A 23628-nucleotide genomic window follows, 5' to 3' on the forward strand; every position below is an offset into this window, starting at 1 on the left:
AAAATGGAAGGAAAAAGAGGAAATAAGGGAAGAGAAGAGAGAGAAGGGAAGGGAAGACCAATGTAAGACACACATTGTACATTTAGACACTTAAGTGGCCAGCTACATAATAGTTTTCACCCTATGCAGTGGTGAGGAGCTCACAGCTCAACTAAATTAAAGACTGTTTGAACAAGGCTTTCCCCTGTGAGCTGCTTTACGTGTGCCTGTAATTAGAGAGCAAGTCCAATTTAACATGATAACTTAATTTGCAGCGTGTCCAATCCAAATTGGTCTTTAATGGCGTAGCCTAATTTCAAACAGGAATAGGGTGAAAACTGCCATCAGTGATCACATATGGTATGAAGGGAGCTTGGAAATCGCTAAATAGTCAAGTGGGGTGACGGTCAGAGAGTAGCGACATGCAGCCAAAGTTCAACCTGCAGTCAAGCACTTTGAGTCACCCCAGTACACAAACACACAGTGAAACAGAGTCACTGCAGCTTCGCTAAAGGTCAGCCAGCTCATGCTAACATAATGCACTCAAGGACAGCTCCAAACTGAGACTGTACTTCTATCCAAACCCTGGTTAAACAATAGCTATTAAGGTGTAGGTTCACTAATTGCTAGTCAGATTACTCTCCTATGAGATGATTCAGGTGAACTTGACATCACCTTCATTGAATCTGTATATGATCTATAAAAGGACAGATCAATTTGCACTGATTACAGTACAGGATCATAACTAGAATAACATTAATAATATGCTGTGTGCCTTTAACATACCATTGTTCTCTAATCTAGATGGAAGCTATAGTTCACTAGAATGGGATCAACTTCGGGACACAAGGGAAGCACTAGAATTCCAACTAGGTACACATTTTAACTAGATAATTACTACCCAGATCTAGCTACCATTCAAATTCATGCACCTTTTCTTCTGTAGCTCTGAGCCGCAGCTTCAGCACACAAATTTAACAAAACAGAAAAAAAGCACACAGACCACAAATGTAAGGCACGCAAATGATGCATGTGAACTGGGGGTGGGGGAGACGGGAGTTATTCCAAAAATGCCCTTCATGTAAAGTCATAAAATAGCGTGTGCGTATAGCTACCTCACCACCCTCAGTGTGAAACAAAACAAAGCTAGCTGCATGCTTCCCTCATCAAGATCTCAAACAGCCTTGCATTTCTTTCATTATTCACTTCATGCAAACCCGGAGCCAGACTTATGCTAGCAGTAGGAGCGGCGTTAGCCCAGAGCGATAAGGTAACGCTTGGCTAGCCCACATATACACACATTTGATTCCACTTCCTGGGTAATCATCCCCCATAGGATCGACTGAGGGGAAGCAGGAGAAGATGAGACGTGTCAGCACCAGCGCAATGAGAGGAAACAGTTACACAGAACAAAATGGTGATGACGAGCTGCTATGCATGATGTTAAAGACGTGTTAAAGGGATGGTCCAGTGTTTTGATAAACACATTTGATACGAGATAATTGAGCTATCCTCACAGTCATATAGAAATTGTCACACTGCCATGTGTCACCATGACGCAGTTGTAAACATGGCTATGAGGGCCCGGTCTTACAAACGTGATGATATCACACTTTATTTAGGTCTTATTTAATCACTGACATGAAACAGAATATGGACTTGCTTAACAACTAATAATACATAATTATAATGTATTTTGCAATTTTTAAGAGCTATTCACAAAATGGTGTGTTTTTTTTCTATTGCCCTGTATAGCATTAAACACAGTATATAAATTATGCTCACATTTAATAACAGAAAAAATATCCTTTAACCAATCAAATGTGCCACGGTTTAGGTAGTAGTAGGGATTTTTATATTTAGTACATTTTTAAGTTAATCCTTATTTAAAGGCCCTATACTTGATTTTATATTTATACATATTAGTGGAACAAATGTGTTTTGTAAAATTGTAAAATAGAAATGTAATTACAACGCATTCTTATAATTTTTGTGACCTTGCAGGCAAGTTTATGAGCATCTCTGTGACAGTGACCCTGAGAAGTGACCCAGGAAATTGTAGAAAGTGCTTATAAAGCTTGTGAAGAATCTAAAAGCAAGGAATGAGTTTGGACACAACAATTGAACTTAGTCACTCATTGCTTGTGAAGTAAAAAAAATCAGGTACAGGGCCTTTAATGTTAATGGTTTTGTATTTCCAAACTAGAGGTACACGTTCATGCACTGACATGGAAACAAGTATGAAGCAACAGGACAGTGATGTAGACAATTGAGAAAAAGAGAAGCTGCGGTAATAAGATGCTGTGTGGCTGCTTATATGACCCGCTGTCATTTTTAAACAGAACTCACTGTCCAGGATGTCTCCCAGGCCCTGAGCGCGCAGCAGCTCCCTGAGACGAGACACTTCATCCTTAAGATCACGCACCAGCTTGTTGTTGGGATCCTCGTTGATGACAGCATTACATTTGATATTCTTGGCCCTGTCGGCATAGCTGCACACAAAGAATACAGCATGAATATAAAGAACGAATAGTATGTAAATGCTGGTTAAAAATATCCTACAGATCATTACTAGCAACATGTCGTTAAAAATGTTTGCTTATTTTGCTTTTTACAGGTGCTACCATGGTTTTCAACAGCCAGGTGAGATGTTTAAACACATTAGGGGAACATGGCCAGTTTACAGCTAATCAAAGCCTTTACCGGAGAGTACTGAGGGTCTCGTCATAGTTGATATCAGCGGGGCTCAGAGCAGCGACCATGGCCGTCCTGGAGTTTCCACCTGGAATCAATGGAAGGGTCACATGTGGGCCACACTGAGGTAATGCTCGCTCAGGTTTGATCCGTTTGCAGGGAAGCTGAAGTAATGTATGAGCTGGCAATGTTTTGACTCTTCACAGCCATGTACTACATGTAGCACCAAATATGGGAGATCTACAGTAAACATGCGTGACCCCCCGGGCCCTGTCTGGTTAAGTTGACATACAGCATGCTGACAGAGTTCTTCTTAAATTGGCGGAGGGTAATGCGCGGTTGCTCCCCTCTATTTTTTATTCTGACAGGATGCAGGTGGCTAATTTTTTCTTGCTGTCAGGGATACAGATTCTAGGACGCGCGTATTACACAAATTCCTCTTTTCCCAGTAGACTCTGTTAAGCAGGTGATTGTGTAAAAATGTGTTCCTTCTTACCTAGGTTTTCCCTTAGAAGCCATGTCAGAACAGAGTCTCGATATGGTATGAAGTCTGTCTTCTTCTTTTTCTTGCTCTGCAAACAGAAAATAGTTGTGTTGACGTGAAACTGAAAACAGATTCACAACTTCTGAATGCCATGAAACTAGGCCTCAACTATTAATCCCCGCCTTAACCGAGCGCATTTTACCTCAGTTCAGTTTTACCGTAATCTAAAAGCTTCTCGACTGGAGCTTACAGCCTATAGGCCAGTGTAACGCCTTTGTCGCCGCATTTTTATTGTGTATTCGTCTCTGTTTTGTCTGATTTTCGTAGTTTTTTTGGGGTTTCTTTTTGTTTTGCTGTTTTTTGTTGCTTTCTTCATCGTCTTTTCCTTGCTTTATGACGCTTGCATCATCATTTTCGTCGCTATTGTGACGCTTTGTTCAAGATGCTTTTCGATTTGGATAATGCCAAACTGTGCTCGGTTCAGGTGGGAGTTAAGAGGTTAATCGCAATCAAAGTTGCAATTTGCAAATTAGCAGAGACCACAGTTATTTAGGCATTCAAGATGCACTGCAGAGAGAGATCTTATTATGAACATTCAACCTGCTAACCGTGTAGTTTAGACCTCTACCATCATCGTCTGAAATGCATCTGATCCTTGTATTAATTTGGTGGTTCACATTTTGGTCTTTTCTCAAATCATTTTGTTTCCGTTTTAAAATGTGCACTGATTAATCTTAAAACATTAATAGCTCATCTGACCGCAGTTCTTGAAGCAGAAACATCTATCTAACTAGATATATTTCCATAACCATATATGAAAAGACTGGTAAGAAGGTAAATGCTGGATGTAAGATATAACACTCTGTTGCTTCTGTATTTCACTGCTTGAACGCCCCACAAAAGCTGCAGTAAAACGAAACAGCACAGAGCAACAGGCCGTTATATCTGTCTGATGGAAAGGATTAGCGGTTAGTGGCGGGGCGATCAGGAAGGGGGGGGGTTTACCTTGCTGGTACAGTTATCCTGGGAGAGCAAGCAGTAAAGGGCGAGAGAAACAGAAGGCCAAATATTACAGCATGCCTCACTCCCAACATTATCTCCTCCTCCCAAAAGACAGGGCAGAGTGGTTCAGGATAAGACAAGCCGCATAAGTCCAAATGGAAAAACACTCACCACTTCAGCTAAGGCAGATATGACTTTCCCTAACGTGGTGAGAGATTTGTTGATGTTTGCTCCCTCCTGCAAATCGGAAGTGGAATATATATTACACAGAGCATTTAAAATTGGAATAAAAACTTGGCTGTTGTGAGTTATACCTTTAGCCGAGTTCCTTTAGCACCTGTGGAGTCCGCTCGTTCACTTCCTGCCAAATCTACCAGGCTGATTTTGCTGACCTGAAAAACAAGAAACATTTAGATCAAGGCGATATTGACAAAAACAAACCATCAAAACAAGAATGTGCTAAAAATATGTCTTTGTTCAGGGGAGGACATTGCTCAAAAACAGAACTGACTGTACTTTAAAGCAGTACTAAGTAACTCATGCCCCTAGAGGCCATAAGCACCACTGCAGGTGTCGTAGCATGTTGCAGTTTTTTTACTAATTGTCCGTGAATTAAAGTAAATTCACGGACACTGACAGAAAAGAGAAAGGGAAAGAGGGATATTTAACATCCAAATACACAATTTTTGTCACTCAAACTTGGCTTAGCTTTGACCGTTAGCCTGCTAGCTTCTTCATCGTAAATCCAATAGTAGTCATGTGTATTGGTGCCTCCGACCCATGGGCAGTGAAGTTGCAATTGTGGTTTTCTGGCCAGAGACACCAGGGGGAGATGAAAGACCCCCCAATCATCCCATTAACACTTGTATTACCCCCAGAAGGACTACGAAAAGGATTTATTAAGGTAAACAAGTTACTTAGTTCTGTTTTAAACAAAAAGTGCAGAAATATGATTTTATATACTCAAAGTAAATAGCAATTATCTTATTTACTATTCAGTCACAGTTTCTGAAGTGTTTTTGTTGGATAGAAGAACTCTTTCAACTCATTGTTATCCAAGAAGACAAATAAACCGGATGTTGTTCGTTTCAATAGGCCTTTTGTATTTAAAAACAGTGCGTTCTTTGTTTTCGAAAAGTCACAGGAAACGCTTAACTCTGCATCAAAATCAACCTTTTCCTACGACAATTTAATCTCCAAAGCATCCAGTAAAATAATAAATAAAAACACGGTAGCATCAAAAACTACATCGGTTAAGGGATTCAATTCAAAGCGTCCTCTCTGACCTTTTCTGTGGAGAGGTCCGACTCACTGTCGTGTTTTTTCTGAGTGAAGACAATGGTGAAAACGGCGTGTGACCTGCTGCTGGTTTCATTCATGTTGGTGGCAGCCACAGTCCTGCAAATAAACACATGCACAAGGCGAAAAGCTTAGTATAACTTTGATGCACGTTTTGCAGATGCGCATCTCGGGATTTCAATGGTCTATCTATTTACAATTTTATTTTATTTATTAATTTAGATCTGGTGTTATTGTTCATAGCCAGATTTAATTCCCATTTTTACTATTCATTGTATTGCCTTTACTTAGTGTTGCTATTTTTTCATAAATTCATTGAGGACTGGTAGAGTTAGACAGAGATAAGTTTCATTGCTATGTGCACCAATTATGTGCCGTACTTTGGGATCTCTTATTGATAAAATGTGCTGGATATTCCTAAACAGCATTGACACTAAATTCCATTGGATTTTCTGGCCCTTTAGAAAGAAATTAGGGGTTGCTTTGTGTGGTAGAGGTGGATAAAGCCGTGGGTAATGCTGAACACAAATACAGTGGGAGTAGTGGAGGAGAGCCGCAGGGGAGATAGTGGCTTTACACGGCATGTTCTCGAAATAAGCCGTCTGAGTCAGCACAAGGAGATTAGGACAGGGCTCACTCCTCCCCAGGGAGCTCTCGTGACTTACGCACACACACATAACACCTGCACCAACGTCTGGGGCACAGGTAATTCATGGGAAAATCGTACTGCATTGAAGCAGAGCTAAAGGCATGTCACCCAACCCAATATCAGATGTCAAACAAGATGCTACACTCCTAGGTTGTGTTACGGAACAGAATTCAAAAACTAATCTAGCAAAAACTTGAAAAGGCAGGACATTGGGTCACAAAGAAAAAAAAAAACGGAGATTAAAGCAGACAACAGTTTCACAAATTCAATAAATTAAAGGCGGGAAAATGGATATAATCTGGATCCCAATGTTCTGTATTTTTGTGACATAAAAGTGGGATCAAAACAGCAAACTGCGGTCATGGTTCTTTTATTTTGTAGAAAGAGTTACTGTTTTTAGGAGCCGTTTGTAGTTGCGGTTCTCGCTCATACCTGGCTTTGTTGCCTGCGTCCATGAGATCTGCGATGTCTGTGTAGGAGGTAACGGCGAGTTTGGACAGATCCTCCACATAGGGACCGAGGAGCGGGTGCTCACGCACTCGCAAGTTCCCTTTGTTTTTGGGATTGAGCAAGTCCCGGACCCGCTCACAGTAGATCTCCATGTAACTGACCTACAAACACGGCACAAACAGACCACTGTTAGTGAGCTTTTACTAATAATAAATGTGAAAAACAAACATGGCGGGCTGATTTACCTCCACGGAGTAGGAGAGCTCCTCTTGGTTGTTGTCTACACTGATTTTCTCGAACAGATCTTCACAGAGCTGAACAGACAGGACAGAAATATTGATACAGAACAAAACAAAAGTAAACAGAGAAATGCAAATAACATTTCAGTATAACATCTATTTAAGGCACCGATTTAGTGATTATTATGTCTTGCGAAGGAAGGATTGGACAGTATTACAGTACTATTAAGTGTTTAAGCATATAGTATTCAGGGTTAAGCAGGTATCACAATCAGCGAGCCTAAATCAATTACATTTTCATTTCAGATACAACATTTTAACACCACTAACATGATTCTATTGTACAGGAATGAGGACATTTAAAAACTTTACTGACCACAACGTGCACATTTTGAGCAAAATTTTTTGTAAAGCGAAACATGTGATTGAACATGTTTTGGGACACATTTTCTGTATGTTTGATGCACTTATGAAGTAAAACAACATTTAGATGCCCGTTGGAATCAAATCTGACACTCATAAAAGGACATTTAAGGCCTTCATAATGTTGTCACATTTCCTTTCCTTTTGGCTTTCAATGCAGAAACCCTGAGTTGGGCAGTAAGTTGACTGTAACAAACCATGGGGATGATTCCTTCCTGGCCCTCTCTGCCCATCATGGTGTAGGATTTGCCAGCTCCAGTCTGGCCATAAGCGAAGATACAGACGTTGTATCCCTCGAAGGCATGTGCCAGCATTTCCTTTCCAATGTCATTATATACACGGTCTTGTGACGCAAAGCTGGGGTCATCGGGCTGTGGGACAACAACAGTCATTTGTAAAACAAACTGTACAATATTAATAACTACAAATCACCTTTCAGTATATGTTACTTACCGAAGTGTGTGACCAGTAGGAGTAATCGAAACTGAATGTCTTTGCTGGTTCCTTTGGAGCTTTAGGATTGAGAATAACTGAAAAAGAAAGACGCATATGCATTTTAGGGTAGATAAAACCAAGTGATATGAAGTTTAAATTGTTCAAAACATTGTGTTGTGTCAGCTGGTTCGATCTCATTATCTCCCAATAATCTTAAACACAAACTCATCAACCTCAGCAAGAAAGAACACCATCTACAGTATTTGCATTAATACAATAATTGTGATTCTTCTCTCAGCTCATTTCAACTCAAGATGAAAAGGTAAAAGTTTGGAAGCAACGCACTCTTAAACGTTTCAACTCTCCCACGATAACAATTTAGTGATGCAATATTTTTCAACAACACAACACAAGTTTCACCAAAAACCTCTGTCACTTGGATTACAGAGGGCTCACACTGATCCTTGTTGGTTAACAGGCTGTCTCTTGTTCCTCAATCGCACCATTACGCCAAAGATATGTTTAGAGAAGGAAATCACATGAACGGACAACACAATGAATATCTAAGTATTTTTAAAAGAAGAGGAAATAAAGTGTCAATGTTTTCCCCTTTGCAATAAACTCTAAAAAACATTAGATATCAACCAAGCCATTTTTTAGATTAGGGTCAGGGCAAAGGTGCACAAACTAAATACTCAAAGTTGGGAAGAAGTGAGTGTCTTCATTGGTACAGCTTTCTTTGTCTAAAGCTCCTCTTACAGCCCTCCCAAAGATATGTGCACAGTATGGCATGTCATCGCATTAGAGTTGCTCCTCCGGGCTATACCAACAAGTTATTCTCGGAGTAAAATCATGTAGCTTAGTGTTCTGTCCTTGTGTTCTGTGGAGCTGTAGCACTTGTTAATGAAGCTGGATCTGCAGCGATGCCTGGCATTTTGTCCCTCCCAGCCACGCTCGCTCTGGCCCCTGGGACCTGCTTTCACCACTGCAAGGATGTGCAGAAGCGACAGTGAAAAGGGAGGGGCAGCACATCAACTGCAGAGAAATGCTTTGTTCATTGCTACTGTCTCAACTGTTAGCGTCTAAAGTCGGACTGAACGATACTGTGGAATATCACGATAATGATATTGTTGCGATATTTCACTAAACTATTTCCACACATGTTCCATTTTAATTAAACACAAAATGAAAGGAACTCGTTTTTGAGCAAAAGTCATGTTCACTGTTTGTTTTTGGCCGTGTTTGGAAGAAAAAAAATAAACGTCAGATGGAGACTTAAGTCATGTTGCAATATATTCTTACGATACGGATATTGCATCACCTAATATCGCGACACGATATTTTTCTGCGATTTATTGTGAAGCCCTAGTCTAAAGATTTATGTGAGATTTTTTTCCATTTATATTTATCAAACAAGGTAAACATGTTCAAATCACATATTGGTTTTTTACTTGTAGCAGTTGTAATGCTGAAGTTTTTTATGTTTACCTTCTTGTTTTGGTTGTCAAGACAATCGTCCAATCAGAAAGCAGGAGGAGCTCGACATTATGAATTACCAGATCTTGTGGCTAAAACCAGTTTGGAAATGAACTTATGGTGGTGAGCGGAGATTCAAGATTCAAAATTCAAGATTTCTTTATTTATCCCGAGGGAAATTGGTCTTGGAAACGCAGACTGCCACATAAAATATACAATATGATGACAAGAGCAGTGAACTTCTACAATTCAATACAAAGCATAGTTCTATCACACAAACATCACTGCTCTGCTCGTTCAGGGAATTCCGTGAAATGTTTCATGAAATTTGAAGTAGCATAGAATTAATTTAAGAAACCAAAATACCTCGTCACCACAACAGCGGAGGCATGGAGGCACAGTGAGAGCGAGTGAAAAATCTAATAAAAGTAATCCAGAGGTCTCAAGAGCCTAGCAACAATCCAAACAAGGCCCACAACACAAACTACTAGATCCGCACTTCTGCTATTGTTACCGTCTTTTCAATTAGCAATTAGCTTTATTTCATGCTAATTTGCGTAATGGGGGAAACAAAAGCGCTTCCATCTCCTTGACATGAGGGTGCTCAACTAGAAACGCTTTTGAATCAAGATGTCCTCGACAGAGTGGCTAATGCTGCGGGGTTGCTGGATTTCGCTGCTGTGCTTATCAATAATGCAGGAGATGGGGAGAGACAGGGATTGCATATCGCCCCATGCGGGTCACATGCTGGCAGCGAAGCACAGCGTGTCCACAGAAAGCGGAGCACGCAAGCACGGCTCAGGCCTAAAAATGTGAAGGGTCCAGAAGATGCGATTGAACGAGGCGTACAATGAAGCCCCAAGGTGCAAAAGGGAGTTGCGACTTCCATTTCGGGCGTTTGGAAGAGGAGCTCGCCCGACAGGTGGCTAAATTAAGTGCCGTTCCCCTTTGACCTGCCTCCAAACGAGAAACTAGAGCCAAGGCCCAATCGGAGAAAGTAACCAGGAGGGGGTTTGGGTTACCATTACCCTTGGTGCACTTTCCTGGAACAATCCACACCGGCTATTAGCGAGGGGCAATCTCAACACGACCCAATGCCACGGCAGTAAGAAGCAGAGATGCTGAGACTGGAGCTCTATTTTAATAACTGCATGTCTATACTTTCAAAGAGAATGCAAACAATGATGCACAATTACTTGCAATACCTCTTGCAAATGACACTGCAATCAATACTCCATTTATTATTTACAAAAACCGCCCCCCACAACAAAGCAACACTAATTACGTACATTTGCATTGGCTGGATGATATGTAAAGGAAAGCTATGTGAGGTTGTTGCATTCAGTGGCATTAATCAAACAAGATTAATGGCTGCATACCACGCTTATCATAACACATACCTTCTAATGCAATTTTTTATCGGTTTGTTTGTTTCCCAACCAGGGGGTTCGTGAGCATATAGCAGAATTACATTAAATAAATAAAAAGGAGGCAAGTAAAGTGTTGCAATTTATCTTTGGCTTTGTAATAAATTGTAAGCCTTTAGGAATGTTTTGAAGGGTGATTTAGGGCATTATGTATAGTGAAATAAGGCAGTGTAATAATAGCCATGATAAAGTTTTAAATAGGGATGCACCGATCCGATACTGGTATCAGATATCGGAGCCGATACTGGGAAAATAATGTTAAAAACACAACCTTTACCACATAAATCTAAGTGAATATGGGCATGTATGTCATTGTAAAGCTAAGAGCCTGGAGCATTCAACCACTGAGTTAGTTTTAACGTCCGCAAATGTATTTTTGATCGCCGCAAACTTCTGCAGTTAGCAATAGCATGCTAAAGCTAGCGGGAGCTAACGCTAATGCTAATGAAAACTAATCAAGGCTGGGTCAGAAACTATGTTAGAAATACCTAAATTAGCCTAATAAAATAAAATAACCACTCCTGAAGCCAAGTGTTTGTATTGTAGTTTAAGAAATAACTGAAAAGTAACATATTTGTAATGATCAGATCACTTAATGTGAGTTGTTCATATTAATGTAACCTAAAGCCTGTCATAAACCCAAGGATAAACATTTAACAACTTTTCTACACCAAATATCCAAGAGTTTATCCAACATGACAACAAAATATGACTTTGAGTGAAAAATTGTCTTGACTCATTGTAAGATCAGAGTATCGGTAAATATCGGATCTCGGCAGATACTCAAACTCCAATATCGGTACTAGCAAAAAAGCTGGATCGGTGCATCTCTAGTTTTTAACTGTGTCAGAGCTATGCCGGAGCAAAATAATACCAAAAACACAGAATCCAACGATATGCAATATTGCTCAAATCAAACATGGATGGAGCTTTATTTTCTACCCGTGCCCCACTTTTGTTTGGTGTCGGAGTGTTACGCCTCCGGACGAACCGAGCAGCACTTAGCGGGGCTCCACACCTAAAAGTGAGTCATGATTTTGATGTGGCAGAATTGTCTCACTCCACTGCCCACTGCGTCCAACAGAGAGCTGTCGTGTCCCTGGAGGATCTGTCTGTGCGTCACTAAAAGGCTCTCGAGTGGACAGGTCAGGGTAAACAACGTCATTATCCTGCCTCTCATTAATATATAGTTTATGAGAAAGCCATTGCAACATACATTCAGCCATCACAAGTAGGGAGGCACAATATCTAATGGCTATTTTTCTGGAAATTATTCTGCTTGGGATTAGATTTGCAGATTGATACTTTAAGTTCACAGTGAGCATTTTAAAGATGCTCAAGAGCGAGAATCACATGCATTCATCATCACATATTTGTAAAGGTTCGTGAGTTGAATTCATTTAGATTGTGATTAATCTTTCAGGTGCAGGGAAATTAACTGTTTTGATCTCCCATGCAGTGGCCAGTCGCTCCACTGCCCCACATCCTGGAAGCGTGACTCACTATCCTCCACGCAAACGCTCTTCCGCCTCTCGATTCTCCTCCATTTGACACGATTACAACCGAAAGTTTCCGCATCTGCTGCAGACAACGGGGTCTGGTCCCCGCTAAACTGCACTAATTGTTTCTATATATAGAAAACTCAACATTCTCACGCTGACCTTAAAATGGCAGACATTCTCGGTGCCTAATAGCCGCGTCATCGCTGCGCTTGCTCTCATGGCAACAGGTGGAGATGAGAATCCGTTTCCGTGGCAACCTCGACGTGACACAGACGGATGCGAGGATGAGGCGCACGCACACATCGTTCTTCCATTTCCAAATCTAGCCAAAATGCACGGCTATAACATGTTTTTCTTTTCTTACCCAAGACAAGCTGAAAAAATACTTTTATAATCCGTCAGGCAAATGGCAGAAAGTGAAAAGCTTTTGGGTTTAAGCTAAGCTACTTAATGTAATTTCTACAAGGTCATAATCTTATTTAACTTATAAACTTTGGCTTCTTTCCTCTAGGCACCAAAAGGGTCACATGATGAGAAGGCATTGAAAGTCGAATGTTTACAGCACAATTCATACATAAAAGGTAATGGGTAGATTCTCTTTCACACGCACACATGAAGTAGTAGTGTTTATCAAGCTCCTCTGACTTTCACACACACGCAAAAGCAGAACGGTGCCACGACAAGGAAGTGATGGTAAACAGCAGCAGTTTAAATGGGTCTCTCCTCAACACATCATCAAACAGAGCTTATTTTAAGAGCAAACCTTTGAGTTTTTATCCAGGATATACAATACATTCTTTCCCTGGCTCCTTTTGTCTCGAACCTGCTGATGTCAGGAAGTGGTGCTCGTCTATGTTTTGAAAGCTCAGACATCTTCATGGGGCATATTCCTATAATTTAAATAATTTGTCTTTAAAATCGTGTCACAGAGATCAGTTGGGGAAAATAAAGAACGAAACCAGGAAGATTAAAACTGAACTTTCACTTTTTTTTTTACGCTACCATACATTTTGTTTTGGGACCTCAGTGGTTTAGCAATATATTGTGACTATGGGTGTTACTTAAGTTAATTGACAAATACATTCATAATAATAGCAATCTTTTTACAACAAACTGAAATACTATGCATCTAAAAAGTCCAAAGCGCCACAGAAATAATGAAGCAAAGCATTTTTCCACAGACTGCAGGACTCTCCACAGGAGCGCTCAATTTCAAAGCCCTTCAGATACCAGTCTAACTAACCACATCCTGTTATCTCAGAAACACCATCAGCTGGATACGGCCGGCAGACATTTTGTATTACTCCTCCAGCGTGGGGCCCATAAAGCACAGGCAGGAAAAGTCAAACCAATCCTGGTAATTAGGCTGTTAGGTGGTCTCTGAGCAGCAGATGGGACCAAGCGCTGGCTGCCTTCACCTGAGACCAGTGTGAAAGTGTATTGGACAGTGTAAAATGGTGGAGCGGCCTGAATCCCATCTCCAGTGATTCTCCAAGGACTGGCCAGGGGGCTGAGTGGATCAATGTAGGATCAGGATGAGGATATAGCTGTTAAATAACGCTAATGAATGAAGAAACGCAGACAAGGCACACAAATGAACCACCTTTCTCAAAAACTGCAGTATGGCATTTACAAAAACAGGCTTTTTTTCATCTGAACGAAGGCGGCATTTTAATAACATCCCTGAGGTGAGTGCATGTGTGATGTAACAGCGCTCACAAGCGTTTCAGTCTGTTTAGATAACAAACACGACTTTCACACAAACTGAACACGGCATTGAGGCTTTTTAGAGTAATGGATTGTTTTGTCTATTTACAGAGTGAGGCAATTCAAATACTTGGCAAGTAGAAAAAAGTGGGGCTACACAAAAACATTATGTGTCAAAACATCGTTATTTGCAAGCATTTCCTCTCAGGTAGAATTTTTCTGAAAAATGCTTGGTTTTCACCTAACCCATAGTTACATCGCATTGTATCAATATCGAGATACAGTGGGGAAAAAAAGTATTTGGTCAGTTTCACATAGACATTCTATTGGATTTGGCCAAATACTTTTTTTCCCCACTGTATCTGGCATGAATATTGAGACAAAAAAATGTGTGCATATCTTTCAGCCCTTGAATGTATACGGTCATACTGGATTATCTAAAAAACAATAAGCTTAATACGAAAGACCTTTGTCAGCATGGGTTTAATATGGCAGATCAACAACACGCCTCGTGCACAGCTGGGTCAGGGGTCAGCGGTGGGGCTGAACAGCTGCTGACATGAGTCGATGACTGAGCATCACCGCAGCGCCTTATTCAGCTCCTCTCCACCAGACTGCACTGGACACATTCAGAGAAGCCCACAGACATACTGAGATTCACTAAATTCTCGGTATGTCATCAAAGTGGGGACGTTTGCCAAGGAGTATGGACTATAGATACTTTCGTACCATGGTTATTTTGGTAATATTAAAGTGCTGATTATTAAAGCAGTACTAAGTAACTTGCTTACCTTAATAAATCCTTTTCGTATCCCCTCTGGGAGTAATTCAAGTGTTAATGGGATGATTGGCGGGTCTTTCATCTCCCCCGGTGTCTCTGGCCAGAAAACCACAATTGCAACTTCTCTGCCACCGAGTCGGAGTCACCAATACACACTAATGGAATCACGAAGAAGAAGCTAACAGGCCAGACTGGGGGCTAGCACCACTTAAACAGTATTTACAGCCAAGATTGAGTGAAAAAAATTATCTTCATTGTGTAATTGGATGCACACTATTCCTCTCTCCTTTTGTCTTTTCTAACAGCGTAGTATTTACTCTCACGGACAATAAATGAGTAAAAAAACGCAACATGTTACGACACCTGCAGTGGCACTTAGGGGCATGAGTTAATTCGTACTGCTTTAATATTAATATGGTTAGGGAGAAGATTAGGTAAAGGGATTGTATACAGAGTCCATGAGCAAAATTATTATTAAGAGTTTCCAAGCATTTCCAAAATGCAAACACAAGTTTTAGGAACAGGTTTGGGTTAGTTTTATATAAGTACACTGTGTTTTATGTTGGAAGCAGTATTCGACTTAGCCGAGCTCTGGACAAAATGCCAGACACTCGGGGAGTCCCCAGGCCAGAGACCGTCAGACATGAGGCCGGCACAGTGAATGCGAGGAGGCTGTGATGGCGCGTTGTCAAGGCAGCAGCAGGTGACACACTGGACATGGCTCAAGGCTCAGGGCTAAAAGTGGCGCATGAACAAGGCGTGGACTTTTCACAAACAGCTGAGCTTGTTGCACCCACAACAAGCAACAAGCAACATTTCCATGATAGCGAGAGAAAGACAGAGGCGTGTGGCATTTTGAAAGGCCTTGCGCACTCTCACACCTGGTCAAGGGCAGGGCTGGGTCTCATTAAACTAATGCTAAAGCAATTCAATTTGGCTTCATATAACAGCAAGTGCCTCACAGAGCTTCAGAAAAACACAGAGAAACAGAAACAAACAAAATGATCAATGAGACAGATATTCAACAACTTGCTTAAATATACAGTATAGCAGGTATTTCCCATTGTGACGCCCAGTTAGACAGCCCTGATCACAGTCGCACTCATCACTTTCCTTTAACACCTGCTGACAAACCACAGAGAGATGTGAAGAAAGCTGTCACTAAAGCACTTTGCTCTGTCAGTAGGCAGCTCTGGTCATGCTGGTGTGGACGGACCGAGAGGAACTGGGGGGAAACCAGAGGAAGAAGCCTAGAACAATGGACCAAATGTGGGCTTCTGCAGCTGACGGAGACGCCTGCTAAACACATTAAGTAATCTGTTATGGCAAATATTCAGACAGACCCTCCACCACAAAGACCCTTTCACATAGACTTAGGTCTGTGTGCTCACATTTTCAGAGAGAAGTAAAGAAAATATTAAATGGTCTGCACAGTGTCCAACCGATTGGCATCAGTTGTTGCTTTGATCTTGTTCATGTATCGTCTTCCTCTTGCTAATGGAAGACAATCTATCAATGCTTAATAACTTGAAAAAATAGCCAACTGGTGATACTGGAAGAAACTACAAAGCACATTTTCTATAATGTGCAGACTCAGTTCAAAGGTCATGGCAAAGGGACAGATAAAACATGTCCAGAGAAGACTGGAGGTGAGTGAGTGTCTCGAAAGCCATCTGAGAGGCCACAGTCCGTGCCCATGTGCCAGCTGTTCATCCCGGAGTCGCTCTATTTTTACAGCAGCAGATGCTCCCAGCGCTTTACACCGTCAGACTGCAGTGACAGGAAGGAATGGACACATTTCAGCCACACAACCTTTAGCACAAAACTCATAGCTTTTAGCTTAGCCCAAGCCAAAACATTATCTACTATATCGGTGGTTCTCAAACTTTTAAACACAAATTACGAAGAAAAAAAAGATCTTGATGTAAAGACAGAAAGAAGAGCACTATCCGAAAAGCTGCAAAAACGTATGGTTTACGATAACAATGTCATTGTTGTTACTGACTTCGAGAAATCTCCAAAGAACATGACGATATCTATTTCTGTCAATATTACCTACCCCTAATTACGCCAAAACTTAGTTAAACCCCATCCAAACTCCAAACCATGACTAAATAAGGACTAGCTTAAGACAGGACAAAAGCCAAAGTAAAACTGTCTCTAGACAAAAACTAGACCTGAAATAGCCCATTTACCGCTATTTGAGAACCACAGCTCTGTACTGTATACCTCTCCTCTATTAGCTGAGTCATATGGGCACATAGAAGTTACTAGAAGCCACCAGACAGACAGAGCCTGCCACACAGCCAGGACGCTATTCAGACGTTAAACAAACAGTACTTGGACAAAGGGACCAGGGATGTGACCCTCTATACCACTGCAATGGCATCTATTTAGCACATATTAAATGCAGTTGAAATGTATAGATATAAGATGTCTCCATTTCATTCAGTAAACATCTGAGCTGTCCACACCTCTGCGTTAACGCAGTGACATACGAGTCTGCACTTGGGGCAACAGCTGTTACCTCTGATGGAGCACCTCCAGGAAGGATATGATATTCTCCTAGTGCAGGTGCTCCGTCAAAGGGCAAAGGTCGGCCGCAAGCAACAAATCCGGTCTCATGGAAACAAGAAATGCCATCAGACAAGACCAGGCTAGACCAAGAATTTCCCACTTACATGACGGGCTCATTTCAAGGTACATGGATACAGGGTTTCTACTGTAAACAGCTTATCACTCTGTGGAATGTGTTGTTGAAATGATGAGTGCAGGTTTTGCAGGTTTTTGTTATGATTTTATATTTTAAAAAAAGAGAAGAAATTCCTTTCTTCTCTTTTTTTTAAAATATAAAATATAAAAGGTGGGAAAAGGAGCAATATGGACACCCGTTGGTTTCACCCTCATTAAATATACGTAAACTTAGATGGTATATGATAATATTTTATTTTATATTGGTAATGTTGGGGTTAATTCAACCATTTGAACAAAAATATCCTAAGCTGCAAACAACATATTGGTCTAAGATAATGTGGTGGACGTGCACCAAGATTGTGTATGGTCACAAATTCCTCTGAGGCTTTTGAAATTCAATCCATGTTTAAATTTACTCCAGTATTACCTAAACGTGACAGGTCAAAGAGGCCAAGAAGTCACTAAAGGGCCAGATCTCTTAGTAGTAGATGTTGTTTTTTACTTCTATATTGTAAAAATATCCTGAAATGATATGCAAACAGTTAGACAGTAAACACTTAATGGATCAATGGACTAGTGACCAAGATTTGTTCCAATACAGACACCACAGATATCTCTTAGCTTAAAATCTTGTACCTTAAGCTTTCACTGTGACTAACCAGCCTCATTTACCAACAAACACTGCTCCTAAATTGGCCTTGGCTGTGTTGAGTCTGCACTGCTCACATCAAGAGCCATTTCTTTGCGCACACTGAAGTCTCTTCCACTGGCCCCGCTCAGGGACCACAGACTGGCGCTAAAAGCTTCACTTATGTAAGCACCATCACGGTTAGATGCCCTGATCAAGGACTGTTTACAACCTTGTGTTTAAAATGGAAGAAATGGAGCATGTAAATGTAAAGCAGAGGATGGTTGGGCTGCAAAATGTTGCAAAACATATACATGACAAAAGCTTGGGTTTAGACATGCGATGTACGTTTAAACATCCAGGTTTGGTTCAGTGTGTGCAGTCCATGTCTAATATTTGACATAGAAGCGACGTGTCAAATGTGTCCCTGCAATGCTTCAGATCCCAGTCATAGGTGTCACTCTTAAATAGAGTTAGCAGACAGCTCTATTTTGAAGTATGAGAGCAGCAGGGCAAAGGGAAATTTAGGTCTGTCGTCTTGTTAATTTAAGTTTAAGAAATAATGCACTGCCAGCATCGTGCTTGGTTCTCATGAATTATCCAAGTGAGCAGCATGGGCAGCGGAGAGACGCCCGTGCCTGGACTACCAACATCCAGTCTGTAGTCAGAGTTCACACAGTGACGAAAGAGGGGCCGAAACAACACAGTCTCACAGGGAGAGAACAGTGTCAGCTGAGGCAAAGCTAAAAAAAAAAAAAAGTTCTGGGTTGAGTGTCAGCCAACTGTTTTAGCCTAAACAAGGAAATATACAGATAAAAAAATGGTCGCTGTATTGTCTGAAGACACAAAAGGACCACAGAATCACATAGCTGCTGCATACATTGCAAATAGCAGATACAGATTTACAAGTCTTGAAGCTCGGTTATACGACAAAAAGAGAGGATTTCACCAATTTAGATTTTTTTAAAACACACTATTTGATTTATTGCAAAGCCCTACTTGTCTCCTTACCAAATTAAATACATTTTCTCCATAATTATGCAAAAATCAAAACAAATGCAGGCCTGAAATCCCCCCCAAAACAAAGTCAGTAGAACCGCTCGACAAGCACAAATCCAATCCTAAAAGAATAAGGTACTTTTGTTTACAAAGCCGGAGCAGGTGTGAACCTTCACCAGAAAACTCTATTCGCCAAACATCACAAACCTTTGTTACCAAGTTGTAACCATTTATCAGAGTTCAATGTGAAACTGGGACACCTTTTTGTGTGAAAAGCAGCGCACCAGTCATTCAGCAGCTATTGTGTTGTTACAAGGGGGACATTGTGCATTGGCCTTCTTCAGCAGTTTGTGCAGTGAGTATTACCGCATTGTTTGATCTGGTACAAACAAGCTAAACAAAAAGAAGTTGCTCAAAGTCCAACCTTGCAACATTAAAAGAGCAAAGAATGAGACTGGACATATAATGCTTCCCATAAGTAATTTATTCATATAGAAATACCAGATAAAAGGGATGGCCATTTTTCTAATATACAGTAAGTAATTCAGCACCCATTATTTTTTTGTACAAACATCCAGGTTTGGTTCAGTGTGTGCAGTCCATGTCTAATATTTGACATAGAAGCGACGTGTCAAATGTGTCCCTGCAATGCTTCAGATCCCAGTCATAGGTGTCACTCTTAAATAGAGTTAGCAGACAGCTCTATTTTGAAGCATGAGAGCAGCAGGGCAAAGGGAAATTTAGGTCTGTCGTCTTGTTAATTTAAGTTTAAGAAATAATGCACTGCCAGCATCTTGCTCCATCATTTTTGAGACAAGAGCAATCCCATCATGCCCCTCTGTCTGTGTGGCAGTGTGCTGCTGCCTCACGCTGGAGTACACGTGATAGATGCCACTGTCTGCCTTCACCTCCCCCTCCACTCTCATCCAGGCATTTCTGTAAAAGACGAGCACACTTTCCACTCGGCAACATAACCACCGGCGAGAAATTCAAAGATTTTATCATCTTTCAATGAGTCAAGATACTTGGGAAAATGGCTAGGCAAAAGGAAATGCTGGTTCGCGTTAGTCAGGCCTTTGATAGAGCTGCTAACCAATCGACAATTCTGAACATTTAGCAACATGTTGAGCAAAGCGAGAATACATTTCAAGTGGAAAAAACAGTTCACACCAATGGCAGAGTGAAAACCACAAGTGGCCTGTTGCTACAAAGCTGAAACCGCAATTTACAAAGTGGAGGCATTTATCACTTTCCCCTCGCGACCCCCGACATCAAGCACAGTCCAGCTGCACACCTAATAATAAGTACGGTGGCTCTGTGCTCATTTCCCAACTCGTAAAAAAGTGTAGAGTCAGACGGAGACATACACTTGCATATTGCGATTCTTGATTTAGGGACAATCTTGGATCATTTGTTCATCAATCCTGGTTCATTTCTTTAATTAAAATCTGGCTCAGTATATTTTCGTGATAGGTCTACGTCATTTATTTCATTTATTGTGCCGTTTGTAAATAGAAAACGAAGTAAGAAGTAAGTTTGTCAATTGGACAGTGTTGGGGCATTTTGTCCAAGCATGGAACGCCTTACGTATGGTCTGCGCACCTTGAAGGGTCAGAGGATTACTGCGGTACAGCGTCAGGATTACTGCTCCTAATTCAGGTCAGTGGCCTCGTCTGGACAGGGCCCAACATCCGGGTGACCAATGTGTGCCACGTCTGCACCAGCGATTATTACCCAGTCCACACTGCTAAAGCCGCATATCAGAGAGGTTTTATTGACATTTTGGAATAATGCTATCCTCTTATGTGCACTCAGCCCCAGCTATTTCCAGGGATTTCTAAGGTCACCATCCACTTACAGAGATCTCAAAAGGCAGTCAGTAAAATTGTATTGGAAAGGTGGCTGTTTAGCACGAGCCTGACCTTAGTCTGATTCTATCAATTTATCAATTTGTTTACCTTTACCTTGGGGCCAGATAACACACATCTCGCACCAAAGCAGCTGATCAAAGAACCCTTTAAACTTGCTTCTTTCAGTAAACGCATTGACGAGCCATGCAAGCGGTTCATAAAGCACTCAGTTGTTCAAAAGGTTTTATGTACCAAGCGCACAGGATTGCATTTGACAGGTACAGGCCAGCCTTTAATCAGTATTTCCCACTGATTTCTGTTGAAACATCAGTAAAAATTATCCATCTAATTAAAAATAGCAAAAACAATATGGTCAAACCAATCTAATATTCAGTCTTTAAACCATAGTCTGCAGTTTTGTACTACACTGCAGTATTGTAACTTTTGATCAACGTGAACTTGGTGTTCATTAATCTCTTAACCCCCACCTTAACCGAGTTTCTCCAGTTTGGCATTACCCAAGTCTTCTTGAAAACAGTGTCAAAATACAAATAGGGACAGAAACGACACGAAATGAGGATGAAAATTAAATCAAAGAGCGACGAAAAAGTGACAAAAAAACAGCAAAAACAGCACAAAAAAGAGCAACAGAAAAGGGCCGAAAAAGGGACAAAATGAGATGTCACACTTGCCAATAGGAAATGCAAAGGTTAAGAGGTTAACATGCCATGGTATGTTAATATAACAAGTAGAGAAGTCCTACTCCACCCAAAATAAGGATTCAAATGAAAAAAAATCCTACAAAAAAGAAAAGCAAGAAAGGCCATTCTTCACATATAGCTACAACAACATGGCTAGATTCTGCAAATGGAACTTCAAAAGGTGCTTCATGGCGCTTTTATTATGTAATAATTGGCAGGTCAAGTGGAATAACCATGGGATAGGATTAGAATATGACTTGTTGTTAATCACGAGTATGGCCAATGTATGAAGACAAGCAAGGACTCCATCTGAAGCTGCACAATTACTTTAGACCTTATGCAGTAAATTAGCAGCAATGGCCTATGTGAATGCCCTGCACACTCTGCACAGCGTGTTTGGCCGAACACGAGTAGGTGCACAGTGGCAGAAGCAGAACATGGTACATGCGTTTACATAACCCAAAGAGAGAAATCTGAGGCCTTAATGAACACAGCCCTGCAGTTATCCAACGTTTGGAGCAGCACGGTGTGAAACAACAGGCTCACATCTCCGCTACATTAGCTCTGGTATGTTTAAAGGGTGCACTGAGAAAGCCCTTATTTGGTTCAAACACTTGCTTTGGAACTTTAGGGAAAAAAATCCTATTGTTATTTCTCTGACAAGTATTGCGATGGTGATAAGGTTTGAAATGTATGTTTTAAAATCAAGTTAGTTTGAATATTTCAAGTAGTAGCATTAACATCTGGAAAAAAGACTGAAATATATGAACTGCAAAACTAACACAAGAATCATATGCATTTCAGATCCCATGCGGAGACAGACGAAATGCTAATGTTTTGAAAGGATTTTGTACTGTGTAAATAAATGCAGTCTTAACCATTTGCAAATAGCAACCTGGTTTCCATTCAAATTGAAAGTTTGATTTGATTTTGATTAAATGTGCAGCCCTATTGGAACCTGCTCAGAACTAAATCAATTTGCAGCTCCTGTCGTCAACCCCCTCCTGTGCATGTCCAATAGAAACAGAGGAGCGCAGAGTGCCGTTGCCCTTGCCCCTTGCCTACTGTCTGTGCGGTGTTGACATACACACAGCGACAGTGGCTCAGTGCCCTTGAGCCACTCACAACAATAAGGGGAGTGTCAGGGCCTTCATCCGCACATCTGCCGGACACTGCAGCTGACCACAGCACACTTTGGAAACAGGGCTTTTCTGTCAGACAGCTCCATGTCAGGAAATATTGTTTGAGGTTTTGTTAGCAACAACATGCATGTCCATCGGGCTTGTACGTTAAGAAATTCACAAGCGTCCATAAGGAAGAGGATTATGCATTTATGGGTTTCGTAAAACGTAACTGATAAGGTGGAGAACACACTGGCAACAAGCTAAATACTTAGTTGACTACTTAATTTATTTCCGAAGCAAATGCAGCATTTCTAATTACACCGGAAACAAAACAAAAATAAAGATGACAAACATCTGCCCACAACCAAAGTGCCTGCCTTTGACCTCAATACATACACTTCCCTTACATAACCTCCAAAACTTTTAATCTCACAAATAGCAGTACATTTATGATTTCTTCCAGGATATTAGATACAACAAACAAATGCAAAACAACCCAAAACCAGAAAACCAATCCCCAAAGGACAAATGTGAATGAATGACTTTGGCGCACACAAAAACGGGAAGGAAGCTTTGTTCGAGGTACAGTGCAGCCGCGTCCTATTAAAGACAGGAGCATTCTCAGCATACCATCTGCAATGAAGGGAGAGTATGGCCGTCTGCCAGCCTCCCTCCGCTCCTGCTCTGCAATCTGCCCATGTGACAAAGGTAGAGTAGGCAACACTGCAGCCGACTCCACACACGCACTCTCCTTTTTAAAAAACACTGCATATTCCTCCGCATCTCTGCTACAAGCCACTGCCAGTCACCCTCCAGCAACCTCTCAGCGACTTTTGGGATAATGAAAACCCCCTACAATATAGACTGGAAGTGGTGGGGGATTTGAAACAAAGCTGGTGGAGAGGATAAAGGCCAAGTGAGCATAACAGGGAGGCCACACGATGTTATGGGAGATTCAAAAAGGCTTAGTCCCCTGAGCCTAACGTCGGCTGACAGAGGAAATACTGTATATTTGAGAATGAACAGGAGCTGGAGGTGGGGCGGGTTTCTGTCATATTAAGGAAGCATTACGAGGATCGCGATAA

The 23628-nt window shown here is 41.2% G+C and overlaps 1 protein-coding gene across 10 annotated transcripts in view; it reads right to left on the reverse strand.

The window, feature by feature from the left end:
* Positions 1-23628, reverse strand: part of LOC306964533 (kinesin-like protein KIF1B) — a gene marked incomplete at its 3' end in the record, with an annotated part of 57927 nt that overhangs the window by 31807 nt on the left and 2492 nt on the right. For 4 of the 10 annotated variants that reach the window (XM_079558564.1, XM_079558567.1, XM_079558566.1 and 1 more), the window contains exons 3-13: positions 7673-7749; positions 7417-7590; positions 6803-6871; positions 6540-6718; positions 5446-5557; positions 4474-4551; positions 4331-4396; positions 4163-4180; positions 3170-3245; positions 2683-2761; positions 2329-2471 (exon numbers count right to left, since the gene is read on the reverse strand). In XM_079558564.1, coding sequence (XP_079414690.1) covers positions 2329-2471; positions 2683-2761; positions 3170-3245; positions 4163-4180; positions 4331-4396; positions 4474-4551; positions 5446-5557; positions 6540-6718; positions 6803-6871; positions 7417-7590; positions 7673-7749 — 1071 coding nt within the window. Of the gene's footprint in view, positions 1-1279; positions 1322-2328; positions 2472-2682; positions 2762-3169; positions 3246-4162; positions 4181-4330; positions 4397-4473; positions 4552-5445; positions 5558-6539; positions 6719-6802; positions 6872-7416; positions 7591-7672; positions 7750-23628 lie in introns of all 10 variants that reach the window. The other 6 variants (XM_079558562.1, XM_079558560.1, XM_079558561.1 and 3 more) reach the window with 3 other exon arrangements.

This window comes from Gobius niger (assembly GCF_951799975.1).
Source record: "Gobius niger genome assembly, chromosome: 6".
NCBI lineage: Eukaryota > Metazoa > Chordata > Actinopteri > Gobiiformes > Gobiidae > Gobius > Gobius niger.